Source organism: Ixodes scapularis, unplaced genomic scaffold (genome assembly GCF_016920785.2).
Source record: "Ixodes scapularis isolate PalLabHiFi unplaced genomic scaffold, ASM1692078v2 PGA_scaffold11__112_contigs__length_91849675, whole genome shotgun sequence".
NCBI classification, from domain to species: domain Eukaryota; kingdom Metazoa; phylum Arthropoda; class Arachnida; order Ixodida; family Ixodidae; genus Ixodes; species Ixodes scapularis.
This window is the reverse complement of record NW_024609837.1, coordinates 71,653,160-71,680,703: the sequence shown is the minus strand read 5'-3', so window position 1 is coordinate 71,680,703 and position 27,544 is coordinate 71,653,160. Positions and strand designations below refer to the sequence as shown.

The following is a 27,544-nucleotide window of genomic DNA, read 5'->3' as shown; positions in this document are numbered from 1 at the left end:
GTACCGCAGTGCATGTCCGACCCCAAGCCCCCAAGACTTAACGAAGAAAGGACCGAGACCCGATCAAGTCGCAAAAACTGACACCTAACCCCGGAATTTCGACACTTGGCACTCAAGACCAAGCAGTCGACAAGGCTCACGACGGACAACCACTCGTCGCAGACCCCGGCCAGCGTTGCCGTCGTATACCTGCCCGTCACAACCCGCACTCCGACGCCTTTCCACGGTGAAGTCCACGAGGCCATTTAAGATTTCCTGCAACACTAGGAACGAGTGACCCGCCATAACGAATGGACACCGGAGCAGTGTCCTCAAAACGTTTACTTCGCTTTGGAGGCCAGAGCACGGAACTGGCTTTAAAACCACAAATCCTGGATCACTTCCTGGTAGCAACTGAAGGCTGAGCTCAGAGGTCCATTCACCAACCAACAGCGGAAAGAACGCGCCGAAGAGCTTCTTCAAGCGAGGACCCAAGGCATTAACGAGAGCGTCGTTAGCTTTGTTCAACATGTTCTTCAACTTAGCAACCGCGTCGAACCTCAAGCATCCGAAGCAAACAAGCTGAGAATCTTGATGCGGGGTGTCAAGGAGTACATCTTCGAGGGCCTGGTCCGACGTCCTCCTACCAACGTCGAAACGTTGATAACACAGGCAACAACAACGAACGGGCCCTGCAAGCACGAGCCATCCGCAACCATCGAGTGCCTGGCGTCGCTGCACCCATGACGTTCAGCTGCGCCCTTAGCCCTAATATCCCGGGGATCCGCCGAATCATTCGGGACATCGTGAAGAATTGATTAAACTGGTAGCTGTCGACGAACGTCCAGCTTACTCTCGATCGCCGAGATTGTTCGATAGGAGGTCCAGCAAGCGCCCTAACCACACGTTCTCGCCGACGCCGCACCGGAACCACCAGCTTTAACCTAAGCCGCAGTTGTCCGTCGTCCGCAGCCTTCTGTCACCCGGCAGTATTCAGCCACACCTCGACCAGGGGTCTCTTCGCCGTAGTAGACTTAGCGCCAGGAGCAGCATTGAGCTCGAAAGAACGACTTGTGAAGCAAAGATGACGGACGCCCGGTGTGCTTCAACTGCGGGGAGGATGACCAGGTTTACGGAAGATGTCCCTACCGTAAACGACCGTCAACCTCGCTTTGGAGAACGACCAAGTGACATCGAGGAATGCCTCTGTTGCTATCCGTCACCATTTCCAACAGCACCACGAGGTTCCCGTTCTCCCTCCCCCCGACGTTCCGCATCGCCTTTCCGTCGGTCGCGCCGTCACAACCTCTCTTCCCTAACTTGTCGGATAAACTGAGTGCGGCAACGCCTAGAGGTAGTGTTGCCGAAGACGACCGGAGTAAAAAGTTTCCAAGAACATCGTAGCGCTGCCACTCTCCCGACGCCACGCATCCCAACGACGAAACTGCAAAGGTGCCCAACAACCTAAACGTTGTTATCGACGGCTACAACGCATCGACACTCGTGGACATCGGAGCAGACTGCTCAGGTTTGATTGTGAGGCTCTATCGCCACCTACAAAAAAGGACAACGCTGTGGGATGGACCGTAAGTACGAACCGCCCGAGTGCACCTGGTCACACCCGTCGGAAGGTGAACTGCTCGCGTCGAAATTCACGGCGAGACGTGCCCTGTGGAATTCGTCGTTCTACAAGACTGTGCCAGAGATGTCATTCTTGGCATGAACTTTCTGTGTGAGTACGGCGCCGTCATCAACCTTGGTGAGAACAGATTGACGCTGCGGACGCCTGTTCCGCCTTCAGGGAAGCCCCAAACAGGGTCAGCCGCCGTCCGAGTTTATGCCGACCACGTGAACCTGCCGCCGCTATCAAGTGTTGTCGTTACTGTCGTGGATGATGCAGCTACCTGCGGCGAAGTTGTTCTGAAATGCAACCTTCAATTTCTTATAGAAAAAGGAACAGGCGTCGCAAAAGCGGTGGCGGTACCTCAGGACGGGCGCACCGTGGTACTCGTGGCGAACTTCCGACAAAAAACGAAACACCTAACGAAAGGTCCAGCTGGGGGCCGCGTCGAGAAATTCCGGAACTCAGCCGAAATGGAATCGATTACTGAAGAATCCTCGCCACCTCAGCAAGGAAGTACGCCACGAGTGCTGCTCGACATCGACGCTAAGCTTCCGGGACCAAATTGACGGCAGCTGAGTGACCTCCTCTCCGATTACAGGGACTGCTTCGCGACGTCGCCGAAGGTGCGACAAACCCCACTGCAAATCATCGCATCATTACTGAGGACGACGCGCTCCCTGTACATCGATCGCCATACCAAGTCTCCATGAAAGTAAGGATGGTCATTCAGGAGTAAGTTCAAGAGATCCTGAAGGACGACATAATCAAGCCTTCAAGAAGTCTGTGGCTCTCTCCGGTCGTACTGGTTAAGAAGGAGGGAACGCTTAGGTTCTGCGGGGATTACCGGCAGCTGAACGCGGTAACGAAAAAAAGACGCCTATCTTCTCCCCAGCATCGATGACACGTTAGACCGGCTGCGCCACTTTCGATACTTTTCATAGAGGGGCCTGAAGATCGGCCACTGGCAAACGGGACCGAGAGAAGACAAATTTCGTCACGCCGGGTGGTCTGTACGAGTTCACGATGGTGCACTTCGGACTATGCGTGGTGCCAGCATCTTTCCAGCGGGTCATAGACACCGCACTGGCAGGACTGAAGTGGCAGAGCTGCCTCGTCTACCTCGACAACGTCGTAGAGTTTTTTGGCGACTTCGACGAGCATTTTGCGACGACTCCGAGCTGTACTTCAAGCCATACGGACCGCCGGCCTTGCCCTCAAGGCGTCCAAGTGTTGGTTCGCCTTTGACGAACTAAAGTTCCTAGGTCACGTGGTTAGTAAAAAAGGCGTTCACCCAGACCCAGAGAAGACTCGCGCCGTAGCAGCGATTCTAGCGCGAACAGACAAGAAGACCGTGCACAGGTTCCTTCGGCTATGTGCCTAGTATCGGAACTTCGTTCGGGATTTCGCAAGGATTTCAGCACCACTCACAAACTTCACGAAGGACGACGAAAAGTTCGAGTGGGCCGAGGAGCAGCAGTAGGCATTCGACAAGTTGAAGCGACGAGTCCAGACTTTTCCAGCTCGTGGACATTACGATCAGGAGGCGAAAACCGTGATTCACACGGACGCAAACAACTCAAGACTTGGCGCGGTTCTGATTGAACTGCGATAAAGCTCCGCGCGAGTCATCGCCTACGGAAGTCGCAAACTGTCCAACGTGGACAAAAAGTACTCCACGACAGAAAAAATTGCCTTCCGGTCGTCTGGGCAATCACGAAGTTTCGTCCGTAATTGTAAGGGAGCCTGTTCCGCGTTGCCACGTACCACCACTCGCTCTGCTTGCTTGTGTCCGCAATAACAGCGACGCCGACTGCCTGTCCAGAGCCGCCGTCGAAACACCTTCCGGCAGCAGCGACAACGGTGCCGACGAGTGCTCCCTAAGCGCAGTGAACGCCGCCGAGACGATCCATTTATAGAAGACCTAGAAGGGCGCGGGAGTACCACGCCATGTGTTTTCTCCCAAGCCCTGCCGACTTTCGCCATTCGACAAGGTGTACTCTACAAAGAAACTTTCGGGGACACCAACTCATCGTGCCTGCTGGTAAATCCGACCGACCTTCGAGAGGAGATTTGTCAAGCAACCCACGACGACCCGACGTCCAGACGCCTTGGCCACAGCCGGACACTGGCCCGTATTCGTGAAAGGTATTGCTGGCCCAAACTCCCCAATACCGTCCACCTATACACACGATCATGCCACGAGTGCCAGCAACGCAACAAACGTCCGACGAGGCAGGCCGGTCTCCTGCAGTCAACTGCATTCTTCCAGTAGATCGGAATGAATTTAATTGGCCCTTTTCCGCCGTCAAAGTCGGGAAACCGCTGGACAATTGTCGCCGCAGACTATTTCACGCGGTACTACGAAACGAAAGACCTTCCTGCAAGGACTGCTGCGGAAGTTGCCAAGTTTTTTTTTCGAATCCATCGTCCTCCAGCATGGCTCTCCCGACGTCCTGATCTTAGACCGTAAATCATGCTTCATGGCCCAGCTGACGTAAGAAGGGAAGGGCGCCACGAGAGCGCACGACACGAGAGCGCCGACAGGAGGGTGCGCGACAGGAGAGCGCCGCGACACGAGAGCACACGACACCAGAGCGCCGCGACACAACAGCGCACGACGGGAGAGCGCCGCGACACGAGAGCCCGTGCCATTAGAGCGCGCGTCACGAGAGCGCATGTATCCATATATGGATACTGTCGCGCCTAACCGCACACGGAAGAAACGTTCACTAAGATAGTTTATTATACAATGAAGCAATCTGCCGCGTACTCGATACGTGAACAAGGCACGCAGGATGACATGTCCCCAAGTGGTATCGTAAGCCCTTTCTAAATCAAAATGACAGATACGCAATGCCGCCTATTCACAAACGCCTCTCGTACTACAGTCTCCAGCCGGACTAAAGGGTCTATGCTTGAACCTCGACACCCACAATGATTTAGATTCGAAATATTGTGTTGCTGCAGGAAATAAACAAGACGGATATTAATCATCCTTTCAAACGTTTTCCCTAAGCAACTAGTCAGTGCAATCGGCCTGTAACATGCAGGAAGTGAAGGCTCTTTTCTAGACTTCAGCAGCGGAAATACTTCTGCCTGCTTCCAGTAAGCTGGGAAGCGTCCATCGTTTCATAGTTTATTAAAATATGCCAGGAGGGTTGTGAGTGGCTCTTCTGATGAATGCCGGATCATCTCGTAATGAATTTCATCAGGACCGTAGGATGAACGCTGACGGATTGTAAAAACCATTTGAAGCTCAACCATTGTAAACGGCTGATTTTATGGTGTAGTGGCTCATCCTGCCAAACTGCCTTCTGTTATTTCTGCATCTTCTTTAAACTTCAGAAACGCTGGAGAGTAGTGAGAGATGTTTGAAACGGCTGCAAAATGTGCGCCCAACACATTTGCCTGGTCATGTAGCGAGCTTACAGAGGGAAAAAGAGGGACTGCAAAGCAGCGGTATTTGCCTTCGACCTTGTGCAGTCGGTCCCACACTTCCTTTGCTGGGACGTAGCAGCTGGTAGAGGACAGATAGCCTCTCCGAGAATTTCTTTTGGCATGATTCCTGGTCCAGCAAGCTTGGCCTCTATTTCGCTGAAACTCTATCGAATTCATAAACTTTGGATATCTGCAAAATATAACCCAAGCCTTGTCCTGTTATTCTTAGTAGTGGAACTATCAAAATTCCACCATGGTTTACACTTTTTGGGGATGCTAGAAAAGGTCTGAGGGATATAGCGAAAAGTGGCATTACTGATCAGTTGTGTAATGTAGGTGGTGGCTTCATCGTATGTTAAGGACAAGAAGATGCAAGGCTTAAGCTCTGCATTTGGGTTGAATAGACCCCAGTCTGCCTTGTCATGTTTCCAACGAGGAACGTTTCATTTGGCTTGGAACAGAAACCAGGCTCTCCGGAATGACTGAAAAGTTGGAAGACGTCTAGACGACGAAGGTTGTAGCGGCCAGTGTCGACACGTTCTTGGGATTTATTTCGGTGTGTGACGAGCTGACAGACTTCTGCCCATTGGGCAACCACCAAGGCGTCGCCCCTTCCGTCGACAGCCGGTTCGTGGGGTAACATTGCGTCCAGCATTGTCGTTATTTTGCGATCATGAACCAGTTGAAAGAGTGTCCTCCCGGTGGTCTCTTTGACGGCCGTGTTTTAGGCAATGTGACGTACGGCAACACCTTGTCCCATGTCTTGTGCTCCACGTCGACGTATATGGAGATGAGGCCGGCGATGGTCTTGTCCAGTCTCCCCGTCAGCCCGTTAGTCTGGGGTGGTGCGCCGTGGTGCGGCGATGGCTGGTGTGGCTGCGATGAAGGATTTCTTGCGTCAGCTGGGAAAGGAACGATGATCCACATTCTGCAATAAAAGTTTCATGAGCACCGTGCCGGAGGACGATGGACTTCCAAAGCAGTCCCTGTAGGAGGAGCTTTCGTTTCGGCATGCTGCGTGAGGTAATATGTGGCGACGATTATCCAGCAGCTTCCCGACGTTGACAGCAGAAAAGGGCCAAGTAGATGCATTCAGATCTGCTGGAAAAAGTGCAGTTGACGGAGGAATTGGCTGCAGGAGACCAACCGGCCTCGTCAGATGTTTCTTGCGTCGCTGGCAATCGTGGAATGATCGTGTTTATAGGTGGACAGTTTTGTGGAGCTTGGGCCAGTAATATTTTTCACGAATACGGACCAGGCTTGTGCTGTAACCAAGCTGTCCGGACGTCGGGTTGTTTTGGCAGGCTTGAAAAAACTCCGCTCAAAAGTTGGTCGGCATTACCAGGAGCCATGGCGAGTTGTTGTCCCCGAAGTTCTTTTTGTAGAGTACTCCTTGTCGAATGGCGAAGGTTGGCAAGGCTTGTGAGGAAACGCGTGGCATGATCCTCCCGAGCCCTTCCACGCGCTCTATTAGTGAGCGCAGCTAAGGATCGTGTCGTTGACGCTGTGCCATATCGTCGCTGTTCACTGCGCCTGGGAAGCACTCGTCGTCATTGCCGTCGCTGCTGCCGGAAGGTGTTTCGAATGGGCTCAGAATAGGCAGTCGGCGTTGCTATGCTTGCGGCTTGACTTGTAGACCACAGTCATGTTGAACGCTTCTACTCGGAGTCTCCATCAAATGAGGCGCCGTGACAGATCCTTGAGGTGCGCAAGCTAGCAGAGCGAGTGGTGGTCCGTGGCTACGCGGAGCGGACTCCCATGCAAGTACGAACAAAACTTCGTGATTGCCGACACGACAGCAAGACATTTTGTTTAGTCGTGGAGTAAATTCTCCGCCTTAGAGAGTGTCTGATTTGCGTAGACGATGACTTGCTCGGTACCTTCTTGCACTTGAACCAATACCGCGCCAAGTCCTGCGTTACTTGCGCCCGTTTGAATCTCGGTTTCCGCACCGCGATCAAAATGTCCAAGAACAGGAGAAATCTGGAGTCGCCGCTTCAGTTCGTCGAATGCCTGCTGCTGCTACTCGGCCTTTTCGAACTTCACAGCATCCTTCGAGGGGGTTTGCGAGCGGTGAGCAAATTCTTGCGAAATCCCGAACGAAGCGCCGATAGTAGGCACGTAGTCCAAGGAACCTTAGTACTGCCTTCTTGTCTGTTGGTACTGGAAATGCTGCGACGGCGCGAGTCTTCTCAAGGACTGAGCGAACGCCTTCGTTACTAACCACGTGACCTAGGAACTTCAGTTCGTCATAGGCGAACCGACATTTTGGCAGCTTGAGGGTGAGTCCGGCGTTTTGTATGGCTTGGATAACTACTCGGAGTCGTAGCAAGTGCTCGTTGAAGTCGCCAGAAAATACTATGGCGTCGTCGACATAGACTAGACAGCTATGCCACTTCAGTCTTGCCAGCACGGTGTCCATGACATGCTGGAAAGTTGATAGCGCCGTGCATAGTCCGAATGGCATCATCTTGAACTCTTAGAGTCAATCTGCCTTGACGAAAGCTGTCTTCTCTCGGTCACGTTCGTCGACTTCCATCTTCCAGTAGCAACTCTTCAGGTCCATCGATGAAAAGTATCGAGAGTGTCGTAGCCAGTCTAAGGTGTCGTCGATTCAGCGGAGCGGATATGCGTCTTTTTTCGTCACCGTGTTCAGCAAACGGTAGTCCACGCATAACCTAAGCGTTCCGTCCTTCTCCTTAACCACTACTGCTGGAAAGACCCATGGACTGCTTGAAGGTTGAATAATGTCGTTGTTCAGCATCTCTTGAACTTTCACCGGAATCACTTCCCTTTCCTTTACGGAGTCTCTGAACGGCGATTGATGCACAGGGCGCGCGTCGTCCTCGGTGATGATGCGGTGCTTCGCAATGGCGGTTTGGTGGACCTTCGACAACGTCGCAAAAGAGTCGCGGTATTCGGCGAGGAGGTTAATCAGCTGCCATCATTTCGGGCCCGGAAGCTTAGGTTCATTGTCGAGCTCCGCTGGCGACGCACTCTCTTGCTGTAAGGAGAGGATTCGTTAGTGATCTCGGCGATTTCGGTGGAGTTCCGGAGTTCCTCGACGTGGTCAACGGCTCCACCTTTCATGAGGTGCTGCGCTTCTTTTTGGAAGTTCGTGACGAGAAAAAAGTGCGGCCATGCTGAAATTGAGCTACTCATCTTGCGACGCTTAGTCCTCTTCCCATGAGCAATTGAAGGTTTCCTTTCAGAACAATTTCACCTTGGGTAGCTGTTAAGACAACACTTAAACACGGCGGCAGGTTCACGTGGTCGGGAGCGACTCGGACGGCGGCTGACGCCATTTGGGGATTTTCTGAAGACGAAACAGGTACCCGCAGAGTCATCCTGTTTTCTCCAAGGTCGATGATGGCGTCGTTTTCACACAAAACGTCCATGCCGAGAATGACGTTTCTGTCACAGCCTTGTAGAACGACGAATTTCACAGGAAGCGGCTCGCCGTGAATTTCGATGCAAGCAGTGTACCTTCCGACAGGTGTAACGAGGTGTCCTCCTGCGGTTCGTATCTGCGGCCCATCCCACGGCGCCGTTACTTCTTGAGGGCAGCTAGGGTGCCTCCCACTCAAGACTGAGTAGTCTGCTCTTGTGTCCTCGAGGGCCGATGCGTTGTGGTTGTCGATAACAAGTTTAAGTTGTTGGGCACCGTTGCATAGGCGTTGTTGCAGTGCGTGGTGTCGGGCGAGGGGGAGCGCTCCGGCATTCGTGGAGGCTCTTTTTGTCGTCTGTCCACAATAACTTCACATCCGAGAGTTGCCGCGCTTAATTTTCCCTGCGAGAAATGGGCGACAGGCTCTCACCACAGGGTCGCTGCATCGACGAAGCTGGACCTCGTGGCGATAGCGATCGGGACAAACGGCGATGGGCAGGCGGGGGAGGCTGAGGTCGTCGAATTTTTTCTTCAATCTCCCGTAGTCGCTCACCTTAGCGTGCGCGTGGGTCGCTCGGATGGAAGCCGCGCAGCCCTATTTGCCGGTAGGAGCAACGGCGGTAGATATGCTAGGCTTCCCCGCGGTGGTAGCACAATGGACGCCGATCGGCTGTCCTCCACACGTCGGTTCTTCTTGGCGAAGTTTGTTCTGGGCGGAAGTGCGTCCGATATTCCTTGCGTCGGGAATACTGCGACGCTGGATGTTCACGTCGGGGAGGCACCATGTACGGACGGGTGGCTGGCGGTGCTTCTCGGACCATTGCGGCGTAGGTTAGCATCGATTCCTCGGGGGCTACCATGCTGATGAGAGACTCAGGCTGGATGGCTCTCTGGAATTCTTCGCGCACGAGCTCGGCGATGGAGAGCGAGGCAGGGCGTGCGGCAGGGGGCAGCAGCTTCTTCAGCTCCTTCTGGACGACCTCACGGATGATGTCACGGGTGCCGGGGAGGTTGGTACCAAGGTCGAATCCGAATGTCGCGAGAGTAATTTCGCCAGGGTGTCGCTGGTAGTGTCTGGGGCGTGTTAGTAGGGCCCATTCCATATTTGTCACCTCCATAACAAACTTGTCGACTGTTCTCGTTGGATCGCGTGTAAGACCGCCAAATATTTAGCTCTTCACACGCCTCATCACGTGGCGCAGCCTCTTCTCCTTTGGAGCCTCAGGGTCGGCGCGTGTACTCAGACGAGAAACATCCTCGACGAAGCTGGTGTTTTTCTGATTTGGTCCTTGGGTTTTTGATCGAAGGATGTCTTCGGCCCTCTCGCGTCGGTGATGGCTGGTAAACGTCTTCAGTTCTTGCTTGCACACCTCCCACGAAGTTAAGGAAGCCTCGTGGCTCTCCAGCCAGTACCTTGTAGTCCTTCCAGCGAGAGGTAGATATTCTACAAGCACTGCTCAGCTATCCACCCGTTATGGCGGACCACACGTTCATAGTGTTGGAGTGACTACTCGATGTCCTCGTGGATATCACCGGGGAAATGCGTAGGAGTCCTTCGTGCAACGGGCAGATATGTAACGGCAGAAGCCACGGGGTCTGCGACTGGCTGGCCATCATCGTCTTCTACGGCTTCGGCTTGTCCAGCAGCAAACCAAATTTAGGATCCTGTTCCTGGGTGCGGCGGCTAGTCCGAGTATAAGGTTCTTCGTAAAATGGTCTTCTCACCAGGCTTGAAATCGGACTTGCACTGCGGGCCCTTGAAGCGGTACGGTGCACGGACATGCGTTACCCCTTACCTCCACCAAAATGTCAGGAACGACGAGGCGACGAAACACAGAATAGCTGAGGAAACTGAAACGTTTAACGGGGCGAACTTGTGCCCAAAACAAAAAGGAAACAGAGGATAAGAACAGAGCGTCGCGGGCTTCGAAGTCTGCGTAACAGCAGGATCGAACGTTGGGGCGAGACTGACCCCGGAGCGCCACGCGGAGCACCTTTTTTTACCCGCGTGGGTTTCTGGAACATTCAGTGTAGAACGTTTGGCGCATAGTACATTTGCAAGTCGATCAGACGACAAGGTTCTCGAAATTACGAGAATGTCAAGTTGACAGATTAAATAAATGTGCCGTCCGGCTCACTGGAATCTAACCCGGACCCACCGCTTGATAGACCAGGCTCGGCAACGCGCGCCGCAGTATTAAGGCTGAACTCCATGGGACGAATATGCTGCAAATAACCGACGAACTTTGCTCGGCGGCTTTTGCTCTTCGCGTGGAATTAACACAGTGGCTGCTACATCGCGCGCAAAGTGAGTGTGCCGTCGGGCGGCGTTCGCCAGTTATTCGTCACATAATTCGTTCCATGGAGTTCAGCCTTTGGACTATAAGGCGCTCGTTTGGTGGTATTTATACGTTCGAAAGCTCTATTATTGCAGATTTGTTTATAGTTATACATATGTGTAACAATTATTAATTTTCACCTTCCACTGGATAACCACTTGATGAGGCGAAGCAGTTCCTCCTGTAAATAAATTGCAGTTTCAAAATGGTCATAAATCGAATGATCAAAAGAAATCCGGGCATTACAATCCTAGGAAAAATGCGTCCTACAAAATATGCCGGGTAATACTCAGCGTGCGACGTCGTCAGTCAAGCGTTCAGTCAGAAACACTATCAGATATTTTGTTCTCTTATCGGCTTAGCGATTCGCAACTTCACCACTAGGAGCGTGACGGCAGTAAATTGTCCTTAAAACATTGACAGCGACTTTAACAGAAACCCCGAGTAACCGTCATGATTTATACTATAAACTTCTTCAGGCTAAATACACTACAAGTTGCTTAACAAATACCTAGCAAATTCAACAAAAAATATATATTGCATGTGACGCTCAAAGGTGTCCGATATTTTGTTCTGAAAAAAAAAAGTCTTAATCTCCAAAAACTTTTATTATCATCGCTGCGGTTAAAGTGTATCCTGGTTTCTAGAAAGTAAGAAATTATCAGCAAGCTTATCTATAAAGTCCTAAAATGCATAGTATGAAGTTTTTAATGAGCGATCGTTTAAATAGGCACGGAAGGTATTAAACCGTTGTTTAAAGAATTGGAGAACACAAGGCCTAATAATTTTCCTACCAAATTTGTTGAGGAACTGCCACGTTACTGACATCTTGTGACCTGGTTACCTGCTCAACGTTACGTGATATGAGACACGTTGTATCAATTTCTCCGCTAAATTCGGCCAAGAAATTCACGTCATGGGATTCGAAGTACATTGATCTAATGTCACTGTGGCCTTACGTGATACAAATATGCAACCTGACATAATTTGCCGTTAGATCCTTGCTGAATGTAGATGGAAAAATGAAGTCACGTGATCTGACACTACACGACATGTTCAGATGAAATGACGCCACGGTATGAATTCGGAGCGTCAAATATTACCTTGACGCCCCGAAAATTCTATATTACCACTCATTTTTAGGGGGAGAACTGCACAGACTGACAAACGCAAGGGCGAACGTCTGGCATGAGGGATTTTATTAAAAAGCTTACTTCAATTTAAAAGGAAAAAGCAAAATACCTACGAACCCTGTTAGAAGTAACACGATGGCAGCTCCCCTTGGTAAAGGGTCTCCTTCAGCAGCTCTTTCCTCTAATTTGTCAAGGGTCACGCTTGAATCTAAAGTATTGCCCATTGCCACTTTAACCCAATCGTCCTCGTTCTGGCTCTATAATATTGTTAAAAATAAAAAAAGGATGTATGGATCCAGCCACCCGAAAACATCTGAGAAATGTACCTAAATTCTTACCTCCAAAATTTTCACTTCTCTTAGCATAAGTTTCACACTCACTTCTGGAATTTGCTCAAACCTCAAGTTCACCTGCACAAAGATTTAGTGAAAACGTGGGTTTGATTACAATTATTTTATAACTCCCACCCTTTCGTGATTAAACTCAAAAATGCCTATTTACACTGAGCGCTCGTCAACCTGCCTCAAAGCAGTTTTTTTTTTTTTAGAAGAAACAATACTTTAGAAAGATACGCAATAAGTTGATGAATGCGAAAAACAGCCATGACCAAACAATTCAATACCATCCTTTGTTCGCGTTGAAAGATTTGTTAATTTGCACAAGAAAGCTTTTGCGCAATGGTTCTTCTGCGGTACTAAACACTCTAGTACACACTATGTATTCTACTGGTAGACAAGTGAATAGTATACAAAAGCACCGTTAATGCTTGTCAGTACAGTTATTTGAGATCGGATAAATGCCGCTATGCATACATTACAATTTTGCTTATTGACACTTTATTTTTTTCAACGTTTGGTGTCATGTTAATTTCAAAATATTCGCGTATAATACACACCGCATTCATCGTTATTGCGACATATTCTAGAGATTCATTGTCGCTCGCACAGGATGCACGGTGAACAGTGTCCACAATTATTGACACCGGTAGAGTAATTTCGTTCGCGTGGGGCCAGGCTGCTGAGGAACAAGAAGGAAACCGATTAGTATATCTTGAATTGGAAATCATCTGAAAGAAAATCTTGTTTTAGGGGGCGAACACCATAAGGAGTGACAAAGTGAGGACTCTAAATTAAAGGCGACGTGTAATGATATCAGGGTGGAATGTTTTCTGCTTTACGCCTGCCTATTTGTACTTGCGTGAGCCAAGAATACTTGATCATTCTTTGCTGCTGCGTAATTTCAAGGATTCAAGAGGCCTGTTCATTTCAGTCTATTTTTCGCAAAACCTGTATAGTGACGATGATTACTTTTTGGAGCCGAAAGTCGTATGCGTCTTAATGGTAGGATACAAGCACTTCGCGAGCACTCGCCTCGGGCTTGCAAAAATCAACGCCTCGGCGATCATCCGGGTAGTTGCTGCGTTAGCGTGAACAGCCAAACCCTAACATCAAAATTGTACGCGTTGTAAAAAAGTAAGGAATTGCATCTACTCTTTTCCAAGACTACATTCTAACTAAAAGTGTCACTATTACTCTTTCATACAAGTAAGTGACCGCCACTTTAAAAAGTAATTCGTTACTTCTGCTGCGTTATATTTAATTTACGTCCTAGGGTAAATCAAAAGTAGAATGCTAATATAGAGTCCAAAACGCACGTGAATAGGGTTGGAGCTACGCATCACAACTCAGTGTTTTTCTTTTTTCTTATTTTTCTTCTAGCTAAATGTTATGTTCGTCAACCGCAACGCAGCTTCCCTTCATTGAGAGAGCCAATGAGCGTCAAGTCGGGAATCCACAACTCAAAATTATTAATAAGAAATAAAAACAAAGCTGACGTCGGGTAATATTTTTTTTATTATTAATTGATTTCACGAAACCTAAAAAACCCGAAAAGATCCTCGTCAGAAAACACAATCTACCGACAACGTGCCCCGATAACTGTAGAAAAACATCATCGATTTGATCAAGGTCGCACAAAGCTGACGAACGAAGAGGGTGTCAGGAAGGTGGGCAGCCTGGAACTTTCAGATCAATAGAAGAAAAACACCAAGAAATCAAATAAGCATTGGCAATTCAAATAGATGAGATGTGTTCGAATATAATTTGAGTAGCATGCTGTTACTGTCACATCGTTTTCTGCAAATTTCAGTTTTGAACTCCATTTCAGCCGAAGACGGAACGTTCGCTCCTGTTGCGACATTACAGTAACTGTCGTAGTAACTGAAACCTAAGATGACATTGTTAATTTTCTGGAGCTTTTGAAACGCACGAAATAGTTTGGTGTCCTCCACTTCGTGTCTTCGAAAGTAAAGAAAGAGTGAAGTTACAAAAAGAACAGGCGCGCACAGAACCGCTGTGCCAACTCGCGTGCATTTGGTACAGTTATTTTTTTATGCACTTATTTGAACTATGAGAGTCTTGTCTCATGTCTTTTGCACCCAGATTTCAATTCTTTATAGCTGTGTGCTTCCCACTTCGCTGAGGGCGAGCAAGCTGCAATTTGCAAACACCCAAACGATTAAAAAGTATTAAGTTATTACCTAAAAACACTGTAAATTGATTTTCACAGGACCCAACACACATATACAAAAAAGTGCATGCACTTTGCGTACAACATCTTAGTAGATTTTTCCCATAAATATGCTTATGGGTGGAACCAATTAAACTTGAAAAGAAAAAAAATCATTAAAAAACACTTAGTTCAAATACGCATGGATAACAATTTAGGCATAGCTAAGACACCCTAAATCATAATTGGTAATGTAAGAGCATCTAGTAAAATGAAGTGGCGGTGGTGTTCTTAGTAACACTATGGTAGAGCTGGTTCAATTCTGTGATGGCTAATGGAAAGAAAGAGTGCAGGAAACAGTCATTTTTGAAGGAATGTTCGGAGAATGTTCTACTATGTTTATGTCTACTGAGCCTAGTATCAGAAAATTATATATAACTAGACCTATCAATATTAAAATAATCTTGAAGTGGGAGGTAGGAGAACTTAAGCCTAAATCGTTTAGGTGTGTTAGCAGGGGTTAAGAAACCAGCTTTTTTTTGGAAGCTTGGTAGGAGATGGCATGGGCCTGTTTCTACTCCAGATAACTTTTATCGCTTTATGCTGTATACTTTCAAGTTCAGTAATGAGGGTTTTTGTGTGAAGAAACCAGATTATATTAGCGTATTCTAGTGTAAGCCTAACTACGCTTGTGTAAGACAGAGTTTCTGTGACTGTGGTTGCTAGTTTAGGTGCTTTCTCTAAGCATATGCATAATTTTTTTAATGCTCCTGGAGTTACATAGTTAACATGAGTATCCTCATGATGGCAAACTCCCAAAGTAAAATAAATAATGAATAGAGGTGTTATGCAACATTTAAAGTCTTTGAGTATCTGAAGACTGTCAGGCCCTGCGTTTGGAAGTACAGGTGACAATATGAATCCAAGAAGGCTAATCTTAAACACACAAAATAAAGTATTTCTAAAAGTTTCGCTTGATGATTTTAATTCCCGCTTTTCTCCTTCGCGAACAAAAACGAAAACGTAACGAATCGCACTTTTCTTACCTAAAAAGTAAGAAAACGACTTAACAATAACTTTGAAAAATAAGTAACTATTTCCTTACAAAATTACGGATAAATAGAAAGGATTACAGATCATTTTGTTACCTGTAACGAATAGACCGATGTTACCTCCAGTTTCCATTCGCCAACACTGCCGCCACGTATGGTGAATTATAGCCTCCTCTATACTGACAGAGCGTGGCAGATCGCCACGAGAAGCGCCCGCCGAAATCGAAAAGGTAGAGCGGCAGACAACGGATGAGAGAAGAGCCAGGTGACGGGCGCCCCGCTGCGGCGAGACGCCGAAACACTCTTCTTCCGAGCGAAGTAATGTCCGCTCGTGCTCCTCGCGTTCTTCGCGCCACCGTTTCTTTTCTTTTCGGGTTTGAAAACCATGTTTCGGGTCCTCGCCGCTGCAAAAGCTCTGCGCTGACGTACAGGTTCCCCCAGAAATGCTCTGTGGTACCAGGTCCTCGCGCTCCAAATCTGCGACCGAGCACTCTATGGCTCCATCGTAGAACTGCCAGGCTTTGTGAGTATAGAGGAGGCTATGGTGAGATCTGTAGTGTAGCCTCCTCTCTACTCACAAAGCCTGGAAGTTTGATGACGGAGCCGTAGAGTGCCCGGTCGCAGGTTTGGAGCGCGGGGATCTGGTAGCACAGAGCATATCTCGAGGAACCTGGTCGTCAGAGCACAGCTTTTGTAGCGGGGCGCCCGACACGGTGTTTCTCCTGTCATCCATTGTCTGCCGCTCTGCCTTTTAAATTTCAGCGGCCGCGTCTCGTGGCGATCTGCCAGGCTTTGTCGGTAGAAAGGAGGCCATGTCTGTAGTCATTCTACACGGGCGAAAACCACGCTGACGGTTTTGCACGGCAGGGCGTGAGGCGGCACGAGCTGTCTCGGGCACTGGCGCTTGCCTCCTATGAACTGCAGTTATGGTCGCTTCACGCAACATTGAAACCCTCAGTTAGATTAGCCTATTATGTACAAGTCTTCCTAACATAGTCTGGAGCTTAGCACGTGCGCCGAGCTTTGTCAGCCCCAGCACGTGGCCGCTTCCTCTTTCAGAAAGCTGAAAAAATTAAAGCTGCCTAGTTTTGTTTTTAAGTTATTAATGTTTTGCGGGGATAACAAGCTACGCGTGCTTCGTACGTTAAGAACATCGAGATTTATTTCTTATGAACATTTACGAAAAAGTATAAACAAACCTTGCACAGTCCCTCTAAGGTCCAAATAAGCTTATAAAGGCATCGTGCATCGCTGAATATGTTTCGTAAATTACAGTGAACGGGTGAACGCGTTTTTGTCGAAATATTAGACACATTAGATTTTTTTGTTTTTCATATTTAGTCTTCTCACTTAGCTAATTTTCATTAGCTCTTTCATATTTTAAACAATTGTTAATTCTACTTACACCTTTCTTCCAAGATGGCTTGTTTTGGGGCTGCTATCTTTCCTGCGTAAACAAAGAGCCGCTCATTCTGGTTCATAATTTTTAATTAGAGTTTAGATTACAGTTATATTTACTCGAAGCATGTCGATGAACCGCCCTTGGTATTTCCCGAATGCTGTGAGCCACACGGCCGCTTCCACTTTGTTTCAGCATATTCTCAGGCTGAATACTGTGAGATGTATTTAAAATTCCCTTCTAAAACGGAAAACAAAACAAAAATTATTCGGTGAGTGCGCCTGCTGAGTTAGCACAAAAAAAATGTAAAACGGCCAAAACACATTCAAATGTTTTTTTGTTTTGTTTTTTTTGCGGCTAGTTTAAAGGAGGACATGCTGCATATTAACCTAGCGTGCCCTTCTCTTTTAACGAGCAAAGAGTTTACTCAGGTACTTACCCCGTTTTGGAGCGAGTACAAAACGTTTGTCTGCGGCTAAAGCGCAGCATTCTTCAAAGGGCCAAATGCAGATTTACCCCGACTTTTGAACGCTAAAAAGCGTCTACATGTAACCATAAAAACGTAATAGGCGTTCGACAAAAAAAAGTATGTAGCGCTAGTTTTGGAAGTTCTGGTTGTCAACGGCCAAAGGCCTCTAGTCGAGCTTGCCAAGGATGCAACACGAAGCTGCCTTAAGCACCAGGGAAGCAGCAAGAGAAGAAAAAAAGCGTTTACATAGGTGACCCGTCATCGTGCAGTGAGATAAATCGCAAACGGTAATATTTTTCCGGTCGCAAATTAATTCCCGACGGCTTTTATTTTTTCAGCGTCTATGTAAGCCAACGCTTTTAAAGGGATACTTCAACGAAATTTGAAATATTCCCGGCGTGTTCAAAAATAGGTTGAATATGATCCACAATATCCGTAAATGACAATCGCACGTTAGTATTTTGAGCCTGGTGGCTGTATTTTTTTTATAAACGGCCCACTCTGGCAAGCGCTCGGAGAAGGCCCAGCGGAGACCACGTGACATCCAACGCAATCGTGACGTAGGTCGGGAGCAAAGCTACGGCGAGGATTACGTCGAGAGGATGGCCTAGTCGTTCCAGCCACCGAAGCAGCTGCTTTTGTACGAATTTGGAGTGACGGGTTAATATTCTGTAATCTTATAGGGGGACAATAGCGACTTCTGCGACACACAAAAGGCATTCTCGGGAAGAGAGGAGTTCCTCCGGCCCCTCTTCTCTCGTCGTGGCCGGAGGCGAGACAACCTCCGTCACTAGCTGTCAAAGTTCCTAGACGGGCATTACAAGCGAGGCGTTAGCGACATCCACCAGGTGTTCTTTGCTAATCGTTTAATTCGTTTTAAAATTTCTTTTCGTGACTTCTTTAACAAGATATTGGTATGTTCGATGTGATGCTGCTCCTTTGAACACATATAGACAAAACAATGAGCGCCGAACTTTCGTTGTAGTATCCCATTAAGCAACTTGAGACGAACCACCAGAATCGGTTCATCAAATTGTCGCTCTGCGATTTACTACAAAATCGCAAACAGGTGGTTAAAGTTTATTGTAAAAAAGTATAAAACAGGATGAGCTTTTCCTTGTTCAACAGAAGAAAGATATCGTAAGGCGAATTTGCTGCGCAATGATGTTGCATGTTTATATACTATATATGTGAAACGTTCCACGGCCACAAATGATTAGCGATACTCTCAGAAAGCTATTCATCAGATAGATTAACGCCTGCTCTGCGTACACTTGATAGCTGTCCTCCGACTTTCACGCGTGCGTCATAGAATATGCTTTCCGCATTTGTCTGTTGAGAGAAGCTGCACCTCGTGGATGTACCACCAACATGCAATCGGTGTCACGCAATGTAAGTTCCCCCTAAATTTGACGGCGAGGCTGAATTGGTGTCTAGGCCACGTGACAGCAGGTCACGTGACATCACTTTTTCTCTAAATCTAGCGGGAAGACTGAATTGGCGTTGACGTTACGTGAAGTCAATTTTCCGACTAATCTAGCGGGGAAGCTGAATTTGTTTATAGGTAACGTGACTATGCCAAGACTTCATGTCACGTGACCCCTAAACAAGTTCACTTTTCTAGCTAAATTTAGCAGAAAATTGACACAACGTAAAATGAAGTCATGTGACGTCTCAGGTTCCAGCTTCACAAAATCCGTCTACAAGAAACCATCCTTCACTTAATCCGGTTCCTCTGAATCTGGCTTCACTTAATTCGTTTCCAAAAATCCCGGAGCAACTAGCCGAAAAAAACGTTTCACGTTAAAAGGATCAGAAACCAGCTCTGGCTAATCTACGCCGCCGCTTCGCGGACAACACTCGCGCAGTGAAAAGTGAATCCGGACAGATGGCGCATGCAGCTTCTTGAGAGCGCCAGCCGTTTCGGGTTGTGACTGCAGACGATCCCGCTAAAAGAAACCGAATCGGCCGATGCTCCCTCGACGCGGCGTATGTTGGAGGCACATCTCACCTAGCGTGTATCGTCTGCCAAGTAGGGGCGTAGCTTGCCCAGAAGAGGTTTCTGTATTTAATGCGTTAGCATTAGTGCCCTGGTACATGTGCTGACCTTGGACTGGTTTATACTCCTTTGTCTGACCAATGTTCTCAACACCGTCACGGGATGGCGCAACAGCCGCGCCGGCTATGAAAAGTGCCTCGGGAACACCTTGTGAAAGCGCCGACTGATAGAGGGCATAGTGCGGGTGCGGGAGAGCTATGTATTGAAGAGTCTGGACATCAATTGGGCCATTGCTGACCTCTCCCCGTACCTTCGCTACTCCCAGACTCCTCCCACAAAACTGACGTCACACCTAGCAACCACCTAGCAACGGAAAACGGCGGGGAACGGCGCGGGCCTGTACACTATTACCGATCCCAGGTTAAGACGCGTGCATGCAGGGCCGCGTGGTATCCGGCGTACAGACCCTCATTTTTAGGTTTTCTGGTGACAAAATGGTCGGTTGTTGTGTGGTTGGATGTTTCACTTACAGCCGTCATGGTTTTTGTTTTATATTTTATAATATTAAAAGAAATAAAACACTGTCGCAAAATATGGTTGAACAAAATCAAGAGCAATAATTGTGGACGCCCACGGAAGTTTCTCTTCTTTTTAAAATAAGAATGCTTGTTTCAACTTAAAACGTTTTATAAAATGGAGTTTTCATCCTAGTAGCCACAAAAACTAGCGAACTAGTTGGTACAGAAAGCTCGCATCTAATGTGTAATGTGAACTATTGCATCACGGGACGGGCAAGTTCCATCTGTGACGCGTTTCTTCCTGTCTACTTCTTCAAACCTCGAAGATAATGAATTAGTTTTATTTTATGCCATCTAGAAAATGTGATTATCCCACAAAAGGCTAATTTTATCTTCCATTTATTTTTATGTAATGATATATCCATGGATGCGGTAATCTCAGAACCGTTATGAAAGGTCAATCTATTGAATTACGTTGAATCAATCTATGAAAACGAGCAAGCCTAACGTTTGCAAAGTGCCGCCTGGCGCTGAGTCGCTCGATGTTTTTTTCGTAACCTTTCGTTATAAAATAGGCGGCTCTCACGTTACGAAAAAGGTTGGTGCCGGCGCCGTTCCTAATGCCAGCAAACTTGCACAACCTTCATATATTTTATTTATTTTTGTGCAACCTTTTGGCTTCCTAGATGTTCGGTGAACTAGATCGCTGTTTCATTGCAGAGACAGTTCGAGGGAGTCACGCGATAAGCATGCACGGCGTGGAAAATCCAAATCAGAGATAACAACCGTTTCGATCAAATTATGTCGTTTGACACGCTGACGTATAGACAAGAAAATGTGCAATTAGGAACAAACAAAACTCTGGAAAACTCTCGAACAAAGTGCTTTACTTGCATTACAATCTAACAGATAATTTGCTTCGAAAACATGGGCAACAATGACATCTTCGTATACGCTAGCACTTTACGGAAAGTCCCTCAGTTGCTAATTAGAAGTTCTTATCTTTGCACACCGCTAAAATACCAAGAGGCGTCAACTAGACTTGAAGATTGCGAAATTCACACGAGCGTATTTTGCGCTACTCGCCGAACGTCAGCGAAGCGCATGAACGAACTGTTCACGCGGCGCGTCCGGAGGGAGAACAGACCGGAAACTAACTTATATGGCTCTTGAATAAACACAACAGGTCCTAAATACTGCTAGCGGATCACTTAAAACACAGTAAAACATTCATACGTAGGAGGAAACCAAAAGAAAAACCTTCGGGCATGGGTCCCCGGCGTCTGAAACTCCGAAATAGCGAAATGAGCGTGGCCTTGGCGTTCGCGTGGCGTGTCAGTGACGTGGTTGACGAGCTGCCAACGAGGCAACGCAAGCTGACCAAACTCTCCTTTATATATGGCTCTGGGGTGCGCTAGAGTCCCTGTATACATCTTTCCAAAAAAAAAAAACGCTCCTAGGCCGCCGCCATGTTGCTGATGCTGATGCGGCTGGTGCGAATCTTTCACCCGCTATCAACTAGAAGTTTTCTGCCACACACTTGGAATCTGAAAATCCGTTGAGCACAAGAGGAATTTCGGGAATGTTCACTCCGCAAGAAAATGATGATCAGAGGCTGGATTCAGCATGGTTTGTTACATATAAGCGCTGCGCGAAATGCTAACGGATTTCTTCGATGGCCACAGTAGCCGCAGCACAGATTTTGTTTTCTTCTTTTGGACAAGTTAAATTTATTCCTTGATTCTTTAACTGTAAACTTCCAGCACTTGCTCGCACCTGTGTAGTAAATTGCAACGCGATACGCTGAAAAACCGATTTTCGCGTGCCATCTAAAATGCCTTAAAAGCGTTGGTTTACGTACTGTACGTTGGAGTTCGGTGCGCTTACCACAACAACACCGTGCGTTGTTTCATCAATAAGAAGAGTAGCCTTGTGCTGACGGTTTTGGTACAGTCTGTCCCGGATGAATCCACTGTCAACCTGAAGATGCAATTTTTTTGACCGTCTTGAATACGCAATTGTGTTCTGCACCATGTTTTGGTGCAGAAAGAACGAAATGACAGACAAGAAACTTAGATTGCTTACAGCCTTTCTTATTCTTTGGGTACCGTCCATCACGTCCACTATAACTTCGTCTCCGAAAATTGAGCTCTTCTCCAAAGGTAAAATATGTGTCGAAGAAATTTGTATCAATCTTTCTTGGATTCCGAGCTCCCTGGCTTCTAAGAGCTGAGGGTACACAATTTGTTCTCTGGCCCATACTGCAGGTACAAAACCAAGGAAATACAACACAGTTACACATTGATTGTAGTTGGACACCTATGAGAAGTAGCGCATTGAATAAATTCAAATTTTGTCTTCATATATTTAACTATTTTTAACATTTTCACATGTTGAACTAATAGAAAAACATTTTCACATGTTTGTTTTCACATGTTAAACTAATAGAAAGCAAAATAATTAACAAATAGATGCGATGTGCCACTTTCAGAGATTGAGGTTTCTATAATTATTATTAAGATAGTTGAGAAATAAAACAAAGTACACAAATACCACCGTCTTATAACGAGCATAGCATACAGCTGTCATTTACTTCCACAAAAGTCTTCTTTGTAAGTAAGTAGAGAAATAAATAAGTAAACAACAACTGTATTTATGCTGTGTTGGCTATGAGTTGGTAGTGCGTATGTCCTTATTGTTACCTTTGTCTCAAGGTTTTGAATTATAATTGTGCATCAACTCACCTGCGCCTTGGCCCCTACTTTGGTAAGTTTTTGTTTGCTCACGTCCATCATGTTAGGTTTTCAGGCATTTTAAGCGTAAAGATTCCATTATCAGGCATCCCAAACACAATGCAGTTGTCTTTAAAAGTTCCCCCACGTCTCGACGCAAAACAAACAACGTTTTGACTGCCGAGCTCGACAGTCAAAACGTCGCCGAGCGCGTTGACAATCTGATCCTTCTGGTATCTTGGTCTTTTTTTTTTTGTAGATGTTTACTGTTAAGAAAAGGTTCCAACGTCGCTGGAGCATAGACGAGTGACATGCGGGCAGGTAGAGTGATTTTGTACGTAAAAAAAAACAACTTAACTCAATATTTTAAATTTTCGGAAACTTTTAATTAGTTGCAGTAGGTACTAATTGTATTGCAGCGCATGTCACTGCACAAAAAAGTAATTGAAGCGTTAAAAAGTGTCAATAGAAGGTAATGGATTACAAATAATCAGTTATTTGTAACTCGTTAAGTACAATCATGGTATTTGGTATACTGCACAAGGCCGTGTAGGTGCTGGCTATACAAATCAGGGTCCTTTAGGTTGGTGTGAATACCTTTACAATTACCACCCTGCTTCGAAGCCTAACGAGTTCAATTGAGTGTTTGAAGAACACGGTTTTGATTTCCTTAAGTACTGATTTTATTGGTAATTTATATATCCTAATTTTATACAGACGTTCAAAGGCACCTGGTGCCCGGTAGGAAGGTATATAGCAAACAATTTAACCAGCATGTAAAATGTTTAATATATAAAGATGTTTTGTGAAACGAGATCTAACATAAAGATGGTATACTGACTGACTGACTCGCACTAAACAATGATTGGTATCAAACGATGTGTTTACAAAAGCACGTTCTTCAGCTAGCAATCGTAGGTAAATGATAACAGCGACGTCGACAATATTCAAGAGGGTGATCATAAGCGGTAGGAATCTGGCAGGTAACGCTGTCATACCGTCATTTTCTAACACAAGGTGCTTTTTATAACGCGAATAATCAAAGCATGTTACGTGGTAACGTGTTAAAAGCAAAATATCGCAGCAGTTGCCTGGTTACCAAAAAAGTACAAAATGTTATGTAACAAATCCTCTTGAAATTCGTTGGTTAGAAGTCTGAGGCTTACGTGAAATCAATCAGGCATTTGTAAGACTACCCGAATGATAAAAGGCCGTGGAATCTTTTCGTTAACTTACCGCACTGTGTCCATTCCACCACCAAACAGATAAGAAGAGCCAGGCTTCTCATAGATCTTGTGGATATCGCTCCGAAAGAAAGAGCTAAAATATGAAGGACACAACAGATCGCGCAGTAAAAGGCCAATGAGTGGTTGCTGTGAAATGCGATTGGTAAGGTCACATAACATGAGTTTTCCTACACAATAGTGCTTATTGCAACATGGGCTTCCAAACTCACTGCAGCTTGTGGGCCACCTGGTTATCCAAAGCGTTCGACAATGCAGGTCGAACGCATGTTAAATCGCCTGTGTTCACTTCCACCGCGAGGGGGCGAAATGCAATCGCCCATGCAAGCGGCCTTCCACCGCTGATAAAAGGCCGGCGCAGCGAGTCCGCGAGGGTTTTTTGGGGATCGCGGCGCGTGACGTTAAATGTCAATACACGACCCGTGTTATTCAATTCCTTCATTGTGTCCTTCTCCGAGGCGGGTAGTAGCAAGGGATATCATAGAAGCTATAATTCGCCTCTAGAGCCCAGCAGCAAGCTCGGGGAGGCACGTTATGATCTAAATAGTTGCTTCAAAACCTCTTTTTCTTCTAAGAAACATAGTAGAACCTAACCGTTGCGCAGAAAAAACGCTCTTCGAAACCGTATCTCTAAACCTATGAAAATAACCGGTACCCGATATTTTATATTGGTTTGGCAAAAATATTACCAAAAAGAAATTGTAATCTCGAGGTGGGATTTTAAACGGCCATGGACGCAATTTGTACATGGCATCGGCGAGTGAAACTTCCGGTTGTAAATTCAAGAAAAATGTAGATTTTAACGGCCAGCTAAATTGAACATTCACATTTGGTCGACTTGCAATAGACACAGTAGGTCTTAGTTTGCTAATTATGTTCCATACCTGTTTAGTTTGCATCATTTTTCAGGGTATGAATTGCAAGTTATAACACAGAGATGATAAGCCAACCTTGAACTCTCAACTACCAACGTTATCGACGCGAAGTGTAAAAAATCGAAGTAAATTTACAATATTGGAGTTCTCGCGAACATTAAAACCTGTCATTCGATGACGAAAGTTTACACCTTGCAATACGATTAAAAAACACAAAAGTCACCGGTACAATGTTACTAAAATTTGAGGTCGTTCTTGGCAATATACTATAAGCACTTTTTATCATTGTTGAAAGCCGTTTCGCGTATACCTCCCAGAAAGTTGTCCACTCGCCAGGATATGCTGGTTTCCATTTTTCCAATTTCCTCCTCCCCTCCACCGTTCGCACTGCTGAAGTGAAAAGAGCGGAGGAAGTTGTGAGAGACGCTGGTCCTGCTTTCGTTACCAGCAACAAATTATGGCGCAAGTATTGCGTACTTTCGCTGGCAACAGTGGCGAAGAACGTTTCGCGTGTTCCGCTTTCCTTCTACTGCAACATACTATAATTGGCGTGACGAGGATAACTTAACGAAATAAAATTACCGACACGCCACTAACAGCAGAAACAACCGGTGTCGGCGGCAACATGTTAAAAGTACCGGCGTTACTACTTTTTCCCACAACGAAGTAACGTACTCGGTACTTATGTTACTTATTTCGAGTAATTGGGAACGTAGATATGATACGCGTTACATCTTGTTCGCAAGACATCAAAAGTTACACTTTATTTTTTTCGTGCGCCAAGTCATTTGGTTTTCGTATTCATCTTAGATACCATCAAATTTTTTCCACTCTTAGTGGAACCAAGATGAACAAAATCTGGCTGAAACCTTGCAAATGCTAAGCTTATAAACATTAAGATTTCGAATGCAGATATATATATATATATATATATATATATATATATATATATATATATATATATATATTCTTTTTTTAATATTGCACTTACGCATATTTGTGTCGTAAAAACAGTAGAATAGTTAATTTATAAAAAAAAAGTACAGCAAACGTAATGTGTTCTGCATTTTAAAGTTACTGGCAACGGTAACGCGTTTCTTTTATTTTGAATACCGTAGGTCTATAACCCGTTCCATTTATTTTCCACTAACGAGTAACATATTTCGGTCATTTTTTTCCGCTACCACTTACATTTCAGCACATATTGCGCTTGGTCCGCTCGTTTGTTTCCTCTACATGTACGTTGTTTCTTTACACTGCTATCATTTCCAGTCAAGCAACTGAGTAGTTAAAAGGAATAAACTCTAACCAAAGTCCAGAAAAAGTACATCCTAACGTTTCGAAACGCATTCCCTTTTTTATCAGGGGTGACCTAATAGCACGGGGACGCAACAGCTTTCTTCTTCTAGATCACATGGCGAGCAAATCTGCCAAATTATTACACCAGGAAACGAAGAAAAAAAAGGTATATTGACGGGCAAAAAGGAGAAAAAAAGCTGTCGCGTCCCCGTGCTAGCGTCACCCCTGAAAAAGAAACGGAATGCGTTTCGAAACGTTGGGCCGTACTTTTTGGGGGCTTTGGTTGGAGTTTATTCTTTTTAACTATATAGCGTTTCCCAATCAGACACATGCTTGCCAAATATGTTTACGTTCCAGGCTTCGCCAATGACTTTGGACAGGAAAGAGCAGCTGGCGAAACGGTATCTAAGCATCACTCGGATAATTCTATCTACGAGTCTCACGTCGAGTTTACGAGGGCCTGCAGGGCACTCGTAAGCCTCCGTCTCAAGTGCCTAGTCCAAATCGCAAGGACACAGGGTCCTAACGCATGCGGAGCACCATTTGTAAAGTGCCCGCATTCACGACTGACAGACCACCCTCAGGAGAAAGGAGCTCAACTTCTTCTTCGCACGTCGGCAGCTTGAACACCTGGTCCCAAACGTGTTCCCGTCTTTGGAGCCTTTCACCGCAAGCGTCTCCTTCACTAACATGGACAAACGACGGGCATCTCAGGAAGGGAAGCTTTTGAGGCTGCGGAAAAGAGAAGCACCGCGAGGCACAGACACCGCCGGTTTCGTCCAGAACCTCTCCTCGAAGCAGCTATCCCTGTGCAAGATTGGGGTCTCGGCAAAAGAAAAAACAAATACACAGTTTTTCATGACTACTTCGCGCCCACCACTGCCAAGAATGGTCGTGGCTGTGGAAGAAATCATCGCCCGCCTGGATCCTAGCGTTCGGCCTGCTTTCAAACCTCCCGCAACCTCAGCGACACAATCTATCAAGAGATGAGACTGCACGTTTCGTAGACTTCGCGAGAATGCAGCGATCGTGATCCTACCGGCAGACAAAGTAAAATTGACCGTCGTACTAAACCGGAGGCGTACGATTGCAATGTACGGGGGCTTTCTTGACAGTCCCGCGTACAAAACCTCAGGAAATACCCTACGGCACAACTTCAGAGGAACTTGAACAAGATGCTGGCAGAAAATTTTAATGTATATCCGGAATCAAGAAACCTTAACCTGAGGCTTATCTGCAGAAATGGCTCTGCTTCAAGCATCTACGAGCTCCCCAAGATCCACAAGCCTAAAGTCGTCCTAAGACCTATCGTAGACTTCACGACCTCGCCACTCCGGGAACATTTGATCTACCTGCACCGTACACTGGCGCCCCTCGTTAATAACAGGTCGCCGCATGTACAAAACGCCAGCCACTTTGTAGAGCTCGCCTTGCCAGTAACACTCGGTGAGGTAAAAGCATTTTGTCTTTTCATGTGGTGTCACAAAGACGCCCTTGAGAAAGACGAAAACTTGAGCTTTAGGACCAACTTCACTGTAGACAAGTGAT

The 27,544-nt window shown here is 46.5% G+C and overlaps 1 protein-coding gene across 1 annotated transcript in view; it reads right to left on the bottom strand.

Annotated features, from left to right (window-relative positions):
- The window catches only part of LOC115332216, a 58,773-nt gene extending 34,907 nt beyond the window's left edge, over nucleotides 1–23,866 (bottom strand). The window contains 9 exon segments of the mRNA XM_042289111.1: nucleotides 10,909–10,949; nucleotides 12,019–12,158; nucleotides 12,240–12,311; nucleotides 12,797–12,915; nucleotides 16,867–16,908; nucleotides 16,980–17,100; nucleotides 21,734–21,826; nucleotides 21,932–22,107; nucleotides 23,815–23,866. Of these exon segments, the coding sequence (XP_042145045.1) occupies nucleotides 10,909–10,949; nucleotides 12,019–12,158; nucleotides 12,240–12,311; nucleotides 12,797–12,915; nucleotides 16,867–16,908; nucleotides 16,980–17,100; nucleotides 21,734–21,826; nucleotides 21,932–22,107; nucleotides 23,815–23,866 (856 nt within the window).
- Between the last annotated feature and the right edge of the window lie 3,678 nt (nucleotides 23,867–27,544).